Here is a 17,041-nt window from a genome sequence, read left to right as displayed (position 1 = left end):
GCGGGTCTCTGGGTCTGGGATCTGGATCTCCTGGTGCTGGAGAAGCCCCTTCCCTGTGTCAGAGCCTGGCGGCCGTGATCCTCCCCATCCATCCCAGCTGCGCCCTGCCGCTCTGAGCATGGGAGGGGCACAAACTTGCCGGAGTCCATCCCCGCCCCACCAGCATCTCCCCACTAGTCCCTTTGGGGTGGCTCAAGACTGTGGGGGGGGGCTTCTCTCACACCTACCCCTGCACCCCTCCCACCCCCAGGCCTGCAGGGGGAGCAGAGCCCGACCCCGAGGAGAACTGCCCTCCCCCAGGCCTCCCCTGACACTGGGTCTCACCTCCCCACACCAGGTCCTTCCCGAGCAACTACTGGGATAAATTCGTCAAGAGAAAGGTGAGTCCTTCACTGGCACGGGGCCTTTCCCCCAGGGGGCGCCGGTCCCATCCGGCCCCAGGGCGGGGCACGGGGCCTTTCCCCCAGGGGGCGTCAGTCCCATTTGGCCCCAGGGCAGGGCATGGGGCTTTTTCCCCAAGGGGGTGCCAGTCCCATCCTGCCCCAGGGTGGGGCGCGTGGCCTTTCCCCCAGGGGGCGCCGGTCCCATCTGGTCCCAGGGCAGGGCACAGGGCCTTTCCCCCAGGGGGTGCTGGTCCCATCTGGTCCCAGGGTGGGGCACGGGGCCTTTCCCCCAGGGGGCGCCGGTCCCATCCGGCCCCAGGGTGGGGCGCGTGGCCTTTCCCCCAGGGGGCGCCGGTCCCATCCGGCCCCAGGGCGGGGCACGGGGCCTTTCCCCCAGGGGGCGTCAGTCCCATTTGGCCCCAGGGTGGGGCATGGGGCCTTTTCCCCTAGGGGTTGCCGGTCCCATCCTGCCCCAGGGCAGGGCACAGGGCCTTTCCCCCAGGGGGCGCCGGTCCCATCCTGCCCCAGGGTGGGGCGCGTGGCCTTTCCCCCAGGGGGTGCCGGTCCCATCTGGTCCCAGGGCAGGGCACAGGGCCTTTCCCCCAGGGGGCGCTGGTCCCATCCGGCCCCAGGGTGGGGCACGGGGCCTTTCCTCCAGGGGGCGCCGGTCCCATCCTGCCCCAGAGTGGGGCACGGGACCTTTCCCCCAGGAGGCGCAGGCTCCCATCTGGCCCCAGGGGCTGCTGGTCCCACGTGGCCGCTGCGTGGGGAAGGGGGACACGGGGCTGTTCCCCCAGGGGGTGCCAGGGCAGGGGCCGGGCTGGCTGGGGGGGGGATCCAGGGCTTTCTCCCTTTGCATTTGCCCTGGGGGTTCCCTCTGCCCCCCGCCCTCTGCAGGTGCTGGAGAAATACGGCGACATCTACGGGCGGGAGCGGATCGCGGAGTTACTGGGTATGGACCTGGCCAGCCTGGAGATCAGCGCCCAGACCGAGAGAAAACCCCAGCCCGACAAGTCCCTGCTGACGTGGTGAGGGGGCTGGGGGCGTGGGAAGCTCGGGTGGGAGGGACTGGGAGCCTAGGGGGTGGGAGGCTCAGGGGGCGGGGGGATCTGGGGGGTGGGAGGCTCGGGGAGTGGGGGAGATCCAGGGGGTGGGGGGATCTGGGAGGAGGAAAGCTCCGGGGGGGCTCTGGGAGCGGTGGGGATCTGGGGGCTAGAGGGGGGGCTCAGGGGGCTGTGGCCCAGCTCACCCTGCCGCTCCCACAGGATCACATCCATCGACATCAAGTATCAGCTCTGGAAGTTCGGCGTCATCTTCACAGACAACGTGAGTGCAGGGTCTGGGGGGGGTGTCATGGGGCCCAGGGGGGAGTCGTGGGATGAAGTCATGACACCCGAGGGGGGGCGCGTGGGGCCCGGGGCGGGGTTGTGGGGCCCAGGGGGGAGTCGTGGGATGAAGTCATGACACCCGGGGCGGGGTCGTGGGGCCCAGGGTGGGGTCGTGGGACCCAGGCGGGAGTTGTGGGATGAAGTCATGACACCCGGGGGGGGGCGCGTGGGGCCCGGGGCGGGGTCGTGGGCCCAGGGGGGAGTCGAGGGATGAAGTCATGACACCCGGGGCGGGGTCGTGGGGCCCGGGGCGGGGTCGTGGGGCCCAGGGTGGGGTCGTGGGACCCAGGGGGGAGTCGAGGGATGAAGTCATGACACCCGGGGCGGGGTCGTGGGGCCCAGGGTGGGGTCGTGGGACCCAGGGGGGAGTCGTGGGATGAAGTCATGACACCCGGGGCAGGGTCGTGGGGCCTGGGGCGGGGTCGTGGGGCCCAGCCAGGAGGGATCAGGGCCCCGGGGCAGAAGGGGGGCGGGAGCCGGGGGGCAGAGTGTGCCTGTCCTGCGCTCGGCTGCAGCGGGAGTGGAGGAGCCGGGACCAGATGCCCGGGTGAGGGGCACAGCGGTGCCGGCGGAAGGGCTGGGTCTTTCCTGGCACACTCAGCCATGTGGCCCGTCCCTGCCCTGAGCTGGGGGAGACCTGGGGTTCCCCCCACCCCCCCGACCCAGCACCTGTCCCCTCCCCCGCAGTCCTTCCTCTACCTGGTCTGGTACATGGTCATGTCCCTGCTCGGCCACTACAACAACTTCTTCTTCGCCGCCCACCTGCTGGACATCGCCATGGGGGTCAAGACGCTGCGCACCATCCTCTCCTCCGTCACCCACAACGGCAAGCAGGTGGGGCCGGGCCGGGCCGGGGGGAGCGGGGCGGGGGTCTGCCCGGCGCTGGGGCCGCTGTCCGTGCTGCCCCCAGCTGGCGATGAGCGTGGGGGGGCCGTGCTGGGGGGCAGGGGCCCGGCTGGGTGCTCTCTGGCGGTGGTACCAGCCCCCCCGCCCCCCCAGCTGGCAATGACGGTGGGGGTAGGGGGACAGGCAGGGGGGCAGGTTGGGCTCTCTCTGGTGGCAGTACCAGCTCCCCCCGTACCCCCCCAGCAGGTGATGATGGTGGGGTGGGGGGATCAGGCAGGGGGCAGGCTGGGCTCTCTCCGGCGGAGTACCAGCCCCCCCCGTACCCCCCAGCTGGCGATGATGGTGGGGTGGGGGGATCAGGCAGGGGACAGGCCGGGCTCTCTCCGGCAGAGTACCAGCCCCCCCCGTACCCCCCAGCTGGCGATGACGGTGGGGTGGGGGGATCAGGCAGGGGACAGGCCGGGCTCTCTCCAGCAGAGTACCAGCCCCGCTGCCCCCCCAGCTGGCGATGACGGTGGGGTGGGGGGATCAGGCAGGGGACAGGCCGGGCTCTCTCCGGCGGAGTACCAGCTCCGCTGCCCCCCCAGCTGGCGATGACGGTGGGGTGGGGGGATCAGGCGGGGGGCAGGCCGGGCTGTCTCCGGCAGAGTACCAGCCCCCCCTGCCCCCCCAGCTGGCGATGACGGTGGGGCTGCTGGCCGTGGTCGTCTACCTCTACACCGTGGTGGCCTTTAACTTCTTTCGCAAGTTCTACAACAAGAGCGAGGACGAGGACGAGCCGGACATGAAATGTGACGACATGATGACGGTGAGCGGGGGGGGTTACTCCGGGGTGGGGGGGCCTTGTCCCGCCAGCGGCTGAGGCTGTGGAGGGGGCCCAGGGCACAAGGGGATCCACTGCCCTGTGCGTGGGGGGGTTGCACTGATGGCTCCAGGGGAGGCGTCTAGGCCCCCCCCGTCTGACCTGTCGGGCACCCCTCTCCCCACTGTGTCCCCCCCAGTGCTACCTGTTCCACATGTACGTGGGGGTGCGGGCGGGCGGGGGCATCGGGGACGAGATCGAGGACCCGGCCGGCGACGAGTACGAGCTTTACCGCGTGGTGTTCGACATCACCTTCTTCTTCTTCGTCATCGTCATCCTGCTGGCCATCATCCAGGGTGAGCGGGGGCTGGGGGGGCTGGGCTGGGGGCTGCATGAGGGTGAGTGGGGTGGGGGCGCTGGGCTCGGGGGTGAGCGGGGAGGGGTGCTGAGCTGGGGGCTGCATGAGGGTGAGTGGGGCGGGGGCGCTGGGCTGGGGGGTGCACGGGGAGGGGGCTGGGCTGGGGGCTGCATGAGGGTGAGTGGGGTGGGGGCGCTGGGCTGGGGGGTGAGCGGGGGGGTGCTGAGCTGGGGGCTGCATGAGGGTGAGTGGGGCAGGGGCGCTGGGCTGGGGGGTGCATGGGGAGGGGGCACTATGCTGGGGGCTGAGTGGTGAGGGGGCGCCAGGCTGGCGGTTGAGCCAGGGGTTGCCGGGATGGGGGCTGGGCTGGGGGCTGCATAGGGGGTGAGTGGGGTGGGGGCGCTGGGCTGGCAGGTGAGTGGGGTGGGGGTGCTGAGCTGAGGGGTGAGCTGGGGGTGAGTGGGGCAGGGGTGCTGGGCTGGGGGCTGCATGGGGGGTGAATGGGGAGGGGGTGCTGGGCTCAGGGGTGAGCGGGGAGGGGGTGCTGGGCTGGGGGGTGAGCGGGGGGGTGCTGAGCTGGGGGCTGCATGAGGGTGAGTGGGGCAGGGGCGCTGGGCTGGGGGGTGCACGGGGAGGGGGCACTAGGCTGGGGGCTGAGTGATGAGGGGGCGCCAGGCTGGCGCTTGAGTCAGGGGTTGCTGGGATGGGGGCTGGGCTGGGGGCTGCATAGGGGGTGAGTGGGGTGGGGGCACTGGGCTGGGGGTGAGTGGGAGGTGAGTGGGTTGGGGGCGCTGGGCTGGCAGGTGAGTGGGGCAGGGGTGCTGGGCTGAGGGGTGAGCTGGGGGTGAGTGGGGCAGGGGTGCTGGGCTGGGGGCTGCACGGGGGGGTGAATGGGGAGGGGGTGCCAGGCTGGGGGTTGAGCCAGGGGTTGCTGGGCTGGAGGCTGGGCTGGGGGCTGCATAGGGGGTGAACGGGGTGGGGGTGCCAGGCTGGGGACTGCATGGAGGGTGAACGGGGTGGGGTGCTGGGCTGGGGGCTGCAGGGGGGTGAACGGGGTGGGGGTGCCAGGCTGGGGGCTGCATGGAGGGTGAACGGGGTGGGGGTGCCGGGCTGGGGGCTGCAGGGGGGCGAACGGGGTGGGGGTGTTGGGCTGGGGGATGAGCTGGGGGTTGCCGGGCTGGGGGCTGCAGGGGGGTGAACGGGGTGGGGGTGCCAGGCTCGAGGGGTGAACGAGATGGGATGCTGTGCCTGGGGCACCCTGTCAGCTGTGGGCGCTGAGGTCGGAGGGCAGGGCCGGCCCCGCTCCTGCCTGGGGGGGGGTTGAGTAGGCTGGCCCCTGGGTGCTGCCCTCCAGGTGACTCGGGGGGGGTCCCTCACCCCCCTCTCTCTGCCCAGGCCTGATCATTGACGCCTTCGGGGAGCTGCGCGACCAGCAGGAGCAGGTGAAGGAGGACATGGAGGTGAGTGACCCCCCAGGTGTGACCACCCCCACCTCCAGCCCCACCCGCACTGGGTCTGTGGGAGCGGCCGGCTCAGCCCCCTGGCGGGTTCGTGGCTGCACCCATGTCTGGGGGGCCAGCGCTGGGCCCTGGAACGGGGGGGGGCGTAACCTGGCGGGGGGAGGGTGACCCCGGGCTGGACAGCCAATCCCCACCCTGCCCCTTAGATGGGGGAGGGGAAGCCAGGACACCTGGGTTCTCATCCCTGCACCCCCCGCCCCACAGACCAAGTGCTTCATCTGCGGCATCGGCAGCGACTATTTCGACACGACGCCGCACGGCTTCGAGAGCCACACGCTGGAGGAGCACAACCTGGCCAACTACATGTGAGTGGGGGCGGGGCCAATATCATGGGGGGCAGGGGGTGGGGCAAGACCAGGGGTGGAGCCTTGGGAGGGGCCCGGGGCAAGGGGCGGGGCCAATATCATGGGGGGCAGGGGGTGGGGCAAGACCAGGGGTGGAGCCTTGGGTGGGGCCCGGGGCAAGGGGCGGGGCCAATATCATGGGGGGCAGGGGTGGGGCAAGACCAGGGGTGGAGCCTTGGGCGGGGCCTGGGGCAAGGGGCGGGGCCAATATCATGGGGGGCAGGGGGTGGGGCAAGACCAGGGGTGGAGCCTTGGGAGGGGCAGGGATGGGGCCAAGATCATGGGGTGGGGCCAGCTGCATGTGATTGACAGGGGGTGGAGCTATCTCTGAGTGACTGTGGTGGGCCCTGCCCCCCCACAAAAAAACTGGGGCATGTTAACCCCTTCCTGGCCCTGCAGCTCCCAAGTCATTGCCATGTGTGACATTCATGGGGTTAAGTTGGGGGGAGGGGGTGTGTGCCCTGAGCCCCTGGGGTCTGACCCCCCCTCGCTCCCCAGGTTCTTCCTGATGTACCTCATCAACAAGGACGAGACGGAGCACACGGGCCAGGTGAGCCCCCCGCACCAGGCAGCTGGGGGTACCGAGCCCAGGGTCAGCCCCATGGGGAAGGGGGATATGGGCTGGAGGATCCCATGGGTCGGCCCCACGGGGGAGGGGGATACAGGCTGGTGGAGCCCACAGGGGAGGGGGCTATGGGCTGGAGGATCCCGTGGGTCGGCCCCGGGGAAGGGGGATACGGGCTGGAGGATCCCGTGGGTCGGCCCCATGGGGGAAGGGAATACAGGTGGGAGGATCCTGTGGGTTGGCCCCACGAGGGAGGGCAATACGGGCTAGAGGATCCCATGGGTCGGCCCCACAAGGAAGGGGGATACGGGCTAGAGTATCTCATGGGTCAGCCCCACGGGGGAAGGGGATACGGGCTGGAGGATCCCATGGGTATGACCCCTAGGCTCTGAGAGGGGCCCCCTGCCCCACGTAAGGATTGAGGTGCGGCCGAGGGAGCTGCCCCCCAGCCCCCCTAACCTCCCCCCCTGCCCCCCGCAGGAGTCCTACGTCTGGAAGATGTACCAGGAGCGCTGCTGGGATTTCTTCCCCGCCGGCGACTGCTTCCGCAAGCAATACGAAGACCAGCTGGGCTAGGGCAACCTGCGCCCCCCCTCCAGCACAGACCCCCCAGTGCCCCTTGGGGGGCGCCAGGGCTAGGGGGCAGCTGGTCTTCGGGGGGGCACCGCTGCTGCTAATCTCCCCCTGCAACCCCTCCTGCTGGCATCTCCCCCCGGCAGGGCCAGATACTGAAACCCACCCGGGGGGGGGCAGAGGCCAGGTGGGGGTTGGGCTGTTGCTGACACCCCCTGAGCCCATCTTGATCCCCCCGGTCTCTGCCTCTGGGTGTTCCTGGGGTGGGGGGCTGATCCCAAGTGCCTTTTTATAGCTGCCCCCCACTTCAGGGGCCCGTGAACAGAGGCTGCCGGACACCCCCAGACATGGGGCGGGGGGTGAGATGGGCCCAACCCCCGTTTCCTGGTCAATAAACGAGGTGATTGATGGCTGCACCCGCCCTGAGCCGCTTCCTTCCTGCAGCTGTGGGGAGTGGCACGGACCCCCCCACCCCGCACAGAGACTGCACCCGGACGCCTGGGTTCCGTCACCGGAGGGGATGGGCGCCCGGACGCCTGGGTTCCGTCACCGGAGGGGATGGGCGCCCGGACGCCTGGGTTCCGTCGCCGGAGGGGATGGGCGCCGGACGCCTGGGTTCCGTCGCCGGAGGGGATGGGCGCCCGGACGCCTGGGTTCCGTCGCCGGAGGGGATGGGCGCCCGGACGCCTGGGTTCCGTCGCCGGAGGGGATGGGCGCCGGACGCCTGGGTTCCGTCGCCGGAGGGAACGGGCGCCGGACGCCTGGGTTCCGTCACCGGAGGGGACGGGCGCCCGGGCGCCTGAGTTCCCTCTCTGGTGGGGATGGGCGCCCAGATGGCTAGGTTCTGTTGCTGGAGCGGGATGGGCGCCCGGGTGCCTGGGTTCCATTGCCAGAGGGGATGGGCGCCCGGGTGCCTGGGTTCCATTGCCAGAGGGGATGGGCGCCCGGACGCCTGGGTTCCGTCACTGGAGGGGATGGGCGCCGGACGCCTGGGTTCCGTCGCTGGAGGAGATGGGCGCCCGGGTGCCTGGGTTCCATCGCTGGAGGGGCTGGGAGCCGGACGCCTGGGTTCCATTGCCAGAGGGGATGGGCGCCTGGACGCCTGGGTTCCATCACTGGAGGGGATGGGCGCCGGACGCCTGGGTTCCGTCGCTGGAGGAGATGGGCGCCCGGGTGCCTGGGTTCCATCGCTGGAGGGGATGGGAGCCGGACGCCTGGGTTCTGTTTTTGACACACACACCCCCGAGGGAGATGGGCACCCGGATTCCTGGGTTCTGTCGTGGAGGGGATGGGTGCCCGGACACCTGGGTTCCATCACTGGAGGAGATGGGTGCCCGGACGCCTGGGTTCCATCGCCGGAGGGGCTGGGAGCCGGACGCCTGGGTTCCGTCGCTGGAGGGGCTGGGAGCCGGACGCCTGGGTTCCGTCGCTGGAGCGGGATGGGAGCCGGACGCCTGGGTTCTGTTTTTGACACACACACCCCAGAGGGGGATGGGCACCCGGATTCCTGGGTTCTGTCGTGGAGGGGATGGGTGCCCGGACACCTGGGTTCTGGCTCTGCTGTCATTTTACAAACGTCCCCCCCCCCCCCCGCCCCAGCCTGCCTGTCCCCTGCCTGGGTCCACCCCCCAGTGAGGCAGCCCAGCAGCCTTGGGGCACGGGGTGGGGGTGGGGGATGTATCTGGGCATTTGCTGCAGAAGAGCGGGGGAGGTATGGCCAGCCACCCCCACCCAGACACACATGGCCCAGGGCTGGGGGGTGCAGTACTGGGGACCACCCAGCAGCTTGGGGGGGGTGCACACAGGCTGGGGGTGTCTCCTGCGCTGAGGGGGCCCTGACTTCACTGTAGTGGAGGAGGGGTGGTGGGTTGCCCCCCCCTTGATCTGGGTGGCGGGGAGAAAACAGCCAATTAGGGTTTTCCTACTTTTTTCGTGAATAATTACAAACACAGTATGGAAAATGGGGTGAAACGGTGACACCCCTGGGGCACGCTCGGCCCCCTCCAGTCCGTTCAGCATGGGGGCACGCTCAGCCCCCCCCCAGTCCACGCAGCATGGGGTGCACTCAGCCCCCCCCATCGGTGCAGGGTGGGGGCACCAGGGGCCAATTCTCCGTCGTGGCCCACATGGCCGGGTGGGTCCTTGGCCCCAGGGAGTGGGCGTTCTCTGGGGAAGAGCAGCTTCTCGGGGGGTGAGGCTGACCCCCCCCATGGCTGGGGCTGTCACTCCTGGACGTAGAGGTTGCTGTGGGTGTCGTCCATAGGGCGTGTTTCCAGAACGACGGTGCTGGGGGGGGGGGGTAGAGCAGAGTCAGGCAGCAGATGGCCCCTCACAGCCCCTGACACCCCCACAGACCCCCAATCTCATGAGCCAGGGCCCCAGAGGGTCGTGGCCATTGGATTTGGTCCCCCCAAAACCGGGCTAGTTGGGGGACCCCTTCCTGTGGGTGCCCAGGAGGCAGAGAGGGTGACCTTTACCTGGGGGTGGGAGGGAGATTTACCCATATCTGTGGGTGCCCAGGGGGTGACCCCGATCTGTGGGTGCCCAGGGGGGAAAGAGGTTAACCCCTATCTGTGGGTGCCCGGGGGGTGACCCTGATCTGTGGGTGCCCAGGGAGGAAGGAGGTTATCCCCTATCTGTGGGTGCCCAGGGGGGAAGGAGGTTAACCCCTATCTGCGGGTGCCCGGGGGGGTTGACCCCTACCTGTGGGTGCCCAGCAGCCGGAAGGTGCAGTGTTGGTCCCGCAGCTCCTTGATCAGCTACAAGAGACAGCAGGGCATGGGGGGGCACTGCAGGGAGGGGCCGTCACAATGACCCCCCCCCAGACACCCCCCCCTTCTCCCACAGCGTTGGGAGCTGGATCATCCCCCCCCCCCCCGGCCCTGTCCGCCCAGGCAACCCACCACTGAGGGGGGGGGTGCCTGGCACGAGGAGTGTTCCCTGGGGTGGGGAGAGGCCTCAGCACAGAGTGGGGGGATGTGTTGGGGGGAGCCGAGTCCGTGGGCCAGTCCGGGCTGGGAGGGCTCAAGGGGGCAGGGGGTGACACGGGGGGGCGGGGTGCCGTACCTGTGCCGATGCGAAGTCCCACACCTGCACCCCGTGGCGCCAGAAAGCCTGCATGCAGTTCTGCCCCAGCGCTGCGGGAGAGGGGAGCCGGGTCAGCCCACGTGTCCCCCCCGTTCCCAGCACCCCGCAGCTCACCCCCCAATGCAGCATCCCGAGGGAAGAGCACGGAGCTACAGCCAAGATGCAGCCAGCTCTGGGGTGTGGGGCCGGTCAGCCGGGGCCCCCGCGCCCGACGCTGAAATGCGGCCGGCTCTGGGGTGTGGGGCCGGTCAGCCGGGGCCCCCGCGCCCGACGCTGAAATGCGGCCGGCTCTGGGGTGTGGGGCCGGTCAGCCGGGGCCCCCGCGCCCGACGCTGAAATGCGGCCGGCTCTGGGGTGTGGGGCCGGTCAGCCGGGGCCCCCGCGCCCGACGCTGAAATGCGGCCGGCTCTGGGGTGTGGGGCCGGTCAGCCGGGGCCCCCGCGCCCGACGCTGAAATGCGGCCGGCTCTGGGGTGTGGGGCCGGTCAGCCGGGGCCCCCGCGCCCGACGCTGAAATGCGGCCGGCTCTGGGGTGTGGGGCCGGTCAGCCGGGGCCCCCGCGCCCGACGCTGAAATGCGGCCGGCTCTGGGGTGTGGGGCCGGTCAGCCGGCACCCCCGCGCCCGACGCTGAAATGCGGCCGGCTCTGGGGTGTGGGGCCGGTCAGCCGGCGCCCCCGCGCCCGACGCTGAAATGCGGCCGGCTCTGGGGTGTGGGGCCGGTCAGCCGGGGCCCCCGCGCCCGACGCTGAAATGCGGCCGGCTCTGGGGTGTGGGGCCGGTCAGCCGGGGCCCCAGCGCCCGACGCTGAAATGCGGCCGGCTCTGGGGTGTGGGGCCGGTTACCCGGGGCCCCTGCGCCCGATGCTGAAATGCGGCCGGCTCTGGGGTGTGGGGCTGGTTAGATGGTGCCCCTCTCGCTGAGACACAGCCCTTGGGGGGGGAGCACTGTCCAACAGCCCCCCCCCCAGTCCCACTGCCTGCCTGGCAGAGACAGGAAGTGGGGGGCCCACCCCAACCCACCTATGGTCTCCACGGCGACATCGAAGGTGATGCTGGGGGCCGGCAGCTTCCGCACCAGGGTGCCCTGCAGGGTGACGATCTTCACGCTCCCTAGGGGGCAGAGCGGGGGGGGGATCAGGGTCTGGAGCTGGTGCCCCTCCCTTCCTCCCTCCTCAGCCACCCCCCCATACGCAACTGATGACCCCCACCCCCAATGTGCACAGCCTCCTCCCCATTGTGCTCCGTTCCCCTCGTCCCCCAGCCGGACCCCCCCATATGCGACCGATGACCCCCTGCCCCCAATGTACATGGCCTGCTCCTCCCCCCCACGCTCTGTCCCCCCCCCAGCCGCCCCCCCACACTCACTGTCCAGCAGCACCAGCACCGTCTCGCTGTCCACCTGGCTCACCTGGACCGGGCCGGGGCAGGACAAGTCTGCGGAGAGACCGGGCCGGGCTGAGCCAAGCCAGGGCCTGGCCCAAGGGGGGGGGTCGCACACGTGGCACTCCCCAGCCCCCTTGTGTCCCCCACACCTGACACATGGCACTTGCAGCCCCCACGCAGCCCCCCCACCTGACACAGCCCCTCCCCACCGCCCCTGTGTCCCCCACACCTGGTACACGGCACCTACAGCCCCCACACAGGCCCACCCCCCCATCAACCCAGCCCCCCCAGGCTGACACACAGCCCCCCCACCCGACACAGCCCCTCCCCACTGCCCCTGTGTCCCCCACACCTGGTACACGGCACCTACAGCCCCCACACAGGCCCAGCCCCCCATCAAACCAGCTCCCCCAGGCTGACACACAGCCCCCCCACCCGACACAGCCCCTCCCCACCACCCCTGTGTCCCCCACAACTGGTACACGGCACCTGCAGCCCCCACACAGGCCCAGCCCCCCATCAACCCAGCCCCCCCAGGCTGACACACAGCCCCCCCACCCGACACAGCCCCTCCCCACCGCCCCTGTGTCCCCCACAACTGGTACACGGCACCTGCAGCCCCCATACAGGCCCAGCCCCCCATCAACCCAGCCCCCCCAGGCTGACACACAGCCCCCCCCACCCGACACAGCCCCTCCCCACCGCCCCTGTGTCCCCCACAACTGGTACACGGCACCTGCAGCCCCCACACAGGCCCACCCCCCCATCAACCCAGCCCCCCCCAGGCTGACACACAGCCCCCCCCACCCGACACAGCCCCTCCCCACCGCCCCTGTGTCCCCCACAACTGGTACACGGTACCTATAGCCCCCCCACCCCACACAGCCCTGCAAGGCTGACACACAGCCCCCCCGGCCCCCGAATCAGCCCACACCCCAACACAGCCCCCCCAACCAACACAGCCCCCCCAGCCCAGCCCCCGCAGCGCCCCCTTACCGGCGCCGGTGTGGGCGAACCAGGAGGTGAGGGAGTTGAGGTTGATGGTGTGGAACTGGACGGGCTGGGCGGGTGAGGGGCCCGGGCTCACCCCGATGCACACGGCCGGGTACTCGTCCCCCGGCCCCACCAGCATCTCGAAGACGGGCAGGGGGGTGGGCAGCGGGAAGTCGAAGTGCTGGGGGGGAACGGGTGCCCGGGTGAGGGGGGGCAGCGAGTGGCCCCCTGGGGCCCTGATAGCTGGAGGGGCCAAGCACCTCATGGGGGGGGTGCTGGGAGCACGGGGGGAGGTGAGGGCCCAAGCAGAGACAGCCCCCAGCCGCCACCCCCCTTACCCACCACCCCCAGCCCCCCACCTCACGCCCACCCCCTTACTCGCCACTCGAGCCCCCACCTCACCCCCCCCTTACCTGCCACCCGTACCCCCCCACCTCACCCCCACCCCCCTTACCCACTACCCCCAGCCCCTCACCTCACCCCACTCCCACTCCCCAGCCCCTCACCCCTTACCCACCACCCCCAGCCCCCCACCTCACGCCCACCCCCCTTACCCGCCACCCCAGCCCCCACCTCACCCTCCCCTAACCCACCAACCCCAGCCCCCCACCTCACGCCCACCCCCCTTACTCGCCACCCCAGCCCCCACCTCACCCCCCACCTCCCTTACCCGTCACCCCTACCCCCCCCACCTCACCCCCACCTCCCTTACCCACCACCCCCAGCCCCCCACCTCACGCCCACCCCCCTTACCCGCCACTCCAGCCCCCACCTCACCCTCCCCTTACCCACCACCCCCAGCCCCCCACCTCACGCCCACCCCCCTTACTCGCCACCCCAGCCTCCACCTCACCCCCCACCTCCCTTACCTGCCACCCGTACCCCCCCACCTCACCCCCACCCCCCTTACCCACCACCCCCAGCTCCCCACCTCACGCCCACCCCCTTACTCGCCACTCGAGCCCCCACCTCACCCCCCCCTTACCCGCCACCCGTACCCCCCCACCTCACCCCCACCCCCCTTACCCACTACCCCAGCCCCTCACCTCACCCCACTCCCACTCCCCAGCCCCTCACCCCTTACCCACCACCCCCAGCCCCCCACCTCACGCCCACCCCCCTTACCCGCCACCCCAGCCCCCACCTCACCCTCCCCTAACCCACCAACCCCAGCCCCCCACCTCACGCCCACCCCCCTTACTCGCCACCCCAGCCCCCACCTCACCCCCCACCTCCCTTACCCGTCACCCCTACCCCCCCACCTCACCCCCACCTCCCTTACCCACCACCCCCAGCCCCCCACCTCACGCCCACCCCCCTTACCCGCCACTCCAGCCCCCACCTCACCCTCCCCTTACCCACCACCCCCAGCCCCCCACCTCACGCCCACCCCCCTTACTCGCCACCCCAGCCTCCACCTCACCCCCCACCTCCCTTACCTGCCACCCCTACCCCCCCACCTCACCCCCACCTCCCTTACCCACCACCCCCAGCCCCCCACCTCACGCCCACCCCCCTTACCCGCCACCCCTACCCCCCACCTCACCCCCCACCTCCCTTACCTGCCACCCCCCAGCCCTCACCTCACCCCACTCCCAGCCCTCACCTCATGCCCACCCCCTTCACTCACTACCTCCAGCTCCCACCCCCCCTTACCCACCACCCCCAGCCCCCCACCTCACTCCCACTCCCCAGCCCCTCACCCCTTATCCACCACCCCCAGCTCCTCTAGCTCACCCCCCCACCCCCCTTACCCACCACCCCCAGCTCCTCTACCTCACCCCCCTTACCCACCACACCCAGCCCCTCACCTCACCTCACCCCCCATCTCCCCTTACCTGCCACCCCCAGCCCCCTCACTTCACCCCCCCAGGGGTCCCTACCTTCACCAGCATGAACTTCTGCATGGGCTCGTACCACTGGAGCAGGACCACGCTGGCCTCCAGCGCCCCGCACAGGTAGTGGCAGCCGCTCCGCGCGTGCTGGGCTGTGGGGAGCAGGGGGGCGTCAGAGGGGGTGGGGGGCAGGCTGTGAGGAGAGGGAGTCCAGGGGTGCAGGGGGTCAGGGGCTGGGGGGGGCTGTGCTGCGGGGAGCAGGGGTCCACGGGCTTCAGGAGGTTCCAGGGGCTGGGGGCCCCATGCTGTGGGGACGAGTGTCTGGGGTGTAGGGGGCACAGGGGGGTCCAGGAGTTTTGGGGGCATGGGGGGGGTCTTGGAGTTTTGGGGTGGACAGGGGTGTCCAGGGGGCACATGGGGGTCCTGGAAGTTCAGGGGGAGCAGGGGGTTCTGGGGTAGCTCGGGGGGGCCAGGAGGTTTGCGGGTGCAAGGCGTTTAGGGGAACGGGGGGGCCGGGGGGGGCTGGTGACCACAGGGGGGTCTGGGGCAGTGCAGGGGGGCCCCAGGAGGGCATTACTCACCCACGCAGCAGGCCCGGCAGCCCTTAGTATCGGGGATCTTTGTGGAGGTGGCGTTTTTCCTGCGGAGCAGAGCGCAGCTGGCTGAGGGGAGGAGCCTGAGGGACCCCCGGGGGCACCAGCCGCTAGGCACCGGGGGCACCGAGGGTCTCGCCCGCTCTAGGACCGGGCAGGTCTGACATTATTGATATAAACTGGGACCATATAGAACATGGGTTGCAACCAAGGTCCTGTAGTGGCACCAAATCCTGTGTAAAGGGGGTCAAATAAGGTGTCTAAGACCAGGTTACGGGTTGCTGGTTATGATTTTGCTGTCTGTATGTCTGTATCATTTTGTAGTTGAAGTTATAAGTATTGGCTCTATACTGTCTGTATTTCAAATTGGTGCTGCAGTTCTGGGAAACACCCCAGACAAGTGGGTCTTAGCTCTGCCTAGCCTGCTTGATGGGCCATTAAGGACCATCAGCTACACAACTGACCCATTGAGAGGAGGCAGATACGCCTTGTGACTCAGCAGGGTGTGCAGGGACTGGCCCATGTGACTCCAGACTCCATTTTGCTGTAATTTTCCACAGTAAGAACAAAGAAGTGTTCTTACACCTGGAAGTGCCTATATAAGGCTGATGCCTCATCTCCATCTGGTCTTCAATCCTGCTTCTTACTTCTGGAGGGACTTTGCTACAAGCTGAAGCTCTACACAAGGGACTGATGACCCGTCCCAGCCGGGGATGTACTCCAGAGACTTGATTTGAACCTGCAGTTTACTCCATCACTGCTACAAGCCTGAACTAAGAACTTTGCCATTCCTGGATGGAATTGATTCCATTTAACCAATTCTAGCTCCCATCTCTAGCTTTTTCCCTTTATGAATAAACCTTTAAATTTTAGATTCTAAAGGATTGGCAACAGCGTGATTTGTGGGTAAGATCTGATGTGTATATTGACCTGGGTCTGGGGCTTGGTCCTTCGGGATCGAGAGAACCTCTTTCTTTTACTGGGGTGTTGGTTTTCATAACCATTCATGGCTTGGGTGGCACTGGTGGTGATACTGGGAGACTGGAGTGTCTAAGGAAATTGCTTGTGTGACTTGTGGTTAGCCAGTGGGGTGAAACCGAAGTCATTTTTGTCTGGCTGGTTTGGTTTGCCTTAGAGGTGGAAAAACCCCAGCCTTGGGCTGTGACTGCCGTGTTTGAGCAATTGGTCCTGAATTGGCACTCTCAGTTGGGTCCCGCCAGAACTGTGGGGTCTGTCCAATGGCCCCCCCCGATCCTAGCCCAGCCCCCCCTGGAAGGGCAGGGGTTTGCTCCCAGGTATCTGCCCCCCCCAGCCCTGCCCTGGGCCCCGCGGTACCTGGGCAGCAGCCGGTGGGGGGCGATGTGCACGCCAGGGCGCTGCTCCCTCTTGCTCTGCTCGTACAGGTTGGTCAGGCTGTGGGAGTACAGCTGGGGGGTCTTCCCTGCGGGGGGAGTCAGCCGGGGCTCAGCCCTCTAGGAGAGACTGGGACCCCGCCCCAGCTGTGCCGGTGCCCCTCACTCCCGACCCCCAGCCCCCTGGTACCCAGCCCTGGGCTCCCCCCCGAGCTCTGCCGGTGCCCCTCACTCCCGACCCGCAGCCCCCTGGTACCCAGCCCTGCACCCCTCAGCTGTGCCGGTGCCCCCTGGTACCCAGCCCCCCGCAGCCCTGTCCGAGCCGCCCCGGACAGTGTGGAGGCCCCGCTGGCCGGGCTCGGGCCCCCCAGCTCACCCGAGATGGACATGAGCACGTTGCCGATGGAGTAGACCCAGGAGGTGCGGCTGTGGTAGAGCTGCCAGAGAGGAGACGGGGTCAGCAGGTCTGTCCGGCCACCGCCAGGGGCGCCAGTGAGTCCCTGCCCCCCCTCACCCAACGGGCGACACAGCCCCAGCCCCCTCTCCCCTCCCTGCCCCATAGACCGTACTGCCCCCTGCCCCTCCCCATTCCCCACTCCATGGGCCATACTGCCCTCTGTCCCTCTCCCCTCCCCGCCCCATAGACCGTACTGCCCCCTGCCCCTCCCCCTCCCCTGCCCCATAGACCATCCTGCCCCGCCCCCCGCCCCATAGACCATACTGCCCCTTCCCCCTCCCCCTCCCCCTCCTTGTCCCATGGGCCAAACAGCCTCTGCCCCTCCTCCCCTCCCACAGGTTGTACTGCCCCCTCTACCCGCACCTCCCAGGAAAGTGGGTACCAGACACCCCCCCTCCTCACCAGCTCCAATGTGGCCTCCGGCTCACTGCGGTTCAGGGTGAAGATCCCCTCCTCGGCCCCCAGGATCAGGTGTGGGTCTGTAAGGGAGGGGGAGGGAGTTGGGGGGACAGGAGGAGATCTGAACCTTGCACTGCCTGGATCTCGGGAGGCGGGGGAAGGGC

The 17,041-nt window shown here is 69.4% G+C and overlaps 2 protein-coding genes across 5 annotated transcripts in view; one reads left to right on the top strand and one right to left on the bottom strand.

Moving 5' to 3' along the window:
• RYR1 (ryanodine receptor 1) overlaps positions 1–7,195 on the top strand; it is a 108,580-nt gene extending 101,385 nt beyond the window's left edge. For all 4 annotated transcript variants that reach the window (XM_050928319.1, XM_050928318.1, XM_050928317.1 and 1 more), the window contains 10 exons: positions 338–380; positions 1,281–1,411; positions 1,649–1,709; positions 2,459–2,605; positions 3,291–3,425; positions 3,619–3,775; positions 5,173–5,237; positions 5,502–5,602; positions 6,140–6,191; positions 6,687–7,195. In XM_050928319.1, the coding sequence (XP_050784276.1) occupies positions 338–380; positions 1,281–1,411; positions 1,649–1,709; positions 2,459–2,605; positions 3,291–3,425; positions 3,619–3,775; positions 5,173–5,237; positions 5,502–5,602; positions 6,140–6,191; positions 6,687–6,782 (988 nt within the window). In that variant the 3' untranslated portion in view covers positions 6,783–7,195. The remainder of the gene's footprint in view (positions 1–337; positions 381–1,280; positions 1,412–1,648; positions 1,710–2,458; positions 2,606–3,290; positions 3,426–3,618; positions 3,776–5,172; positions 5,238–5,501; positions 5,603–6,139; positions 6,192–6,686) is intronic.
• A 1,503-nt stretch (positions 7,196–8,698) lies between these two features.
• MAP4K1 (mitogen-activated protein kinase kinase kinase kinase 1) overlaps positions 8,699–17,041 on the bottom strand; it is a 39,773-nt gene continuing 31,430 nt past the window's right edge. Inside the window, exons 22-32 of the mRNA XM_050928711.1 lie at positions 16,881–16,957; positions 16,398–16,458; positions 16,005–16,110; positions 14,658–14,716; positions 14,125–14,228; positions 12,245–12,422; positions 11,231–11,299; positions 10,886–10,975; positions 9,846–9,916; positions 9,483–9,538; positions 8,699–9,065 (exon numbers count right to left, since the gene is read on the bottom strand). Of these exons, the coding sequence (XP_050784668.1) occupies positions 9,002–9,065; positions 9,483–9,538; positions 9,846–9,916; positions 10,886–10,975; positions 11,231–11,299; positions 12,245–12,422; positions 14,125–14,228; positions 14,658–14,716; positions 16,005–16,110; positions 16,398–16,458; positions 16,881–16,957 (935 nt within the window). The 3' untranslated portion in view covers positions 8,699–9,001. The remainder of the gene's footprint in view (positions 9,066–9,482; positions 9,539–9,845; positions 9,917–10,885; positions 10,976–11,230; positions 11,300–12,244; positions 12,423–14,124; positions 14,229–14,657; positions 14,717–16,004; positions 16,111–16,397; positions 16,459–16,880; positions 16,958–17,041) is intronic.

The sequence above is a fragment of the Gopherus flavomarginatus genome, chromosome 18, assembly GCF_025201925.1.
Source record: "Gopherus flavomarginatus isolate rGopFla2 chromosome 18, rGopFla2.mat.asm, whole genome shotgun sequence".
Lineage (NCBI taxonomy): Eukaryota > Metazoa > Chordata > Testudines > Testudinidae > Gopherus > Gopherus flavomarginatus.
This window is presented reverse-complemented; position numbering and strand designations above follow the sequence as displayed.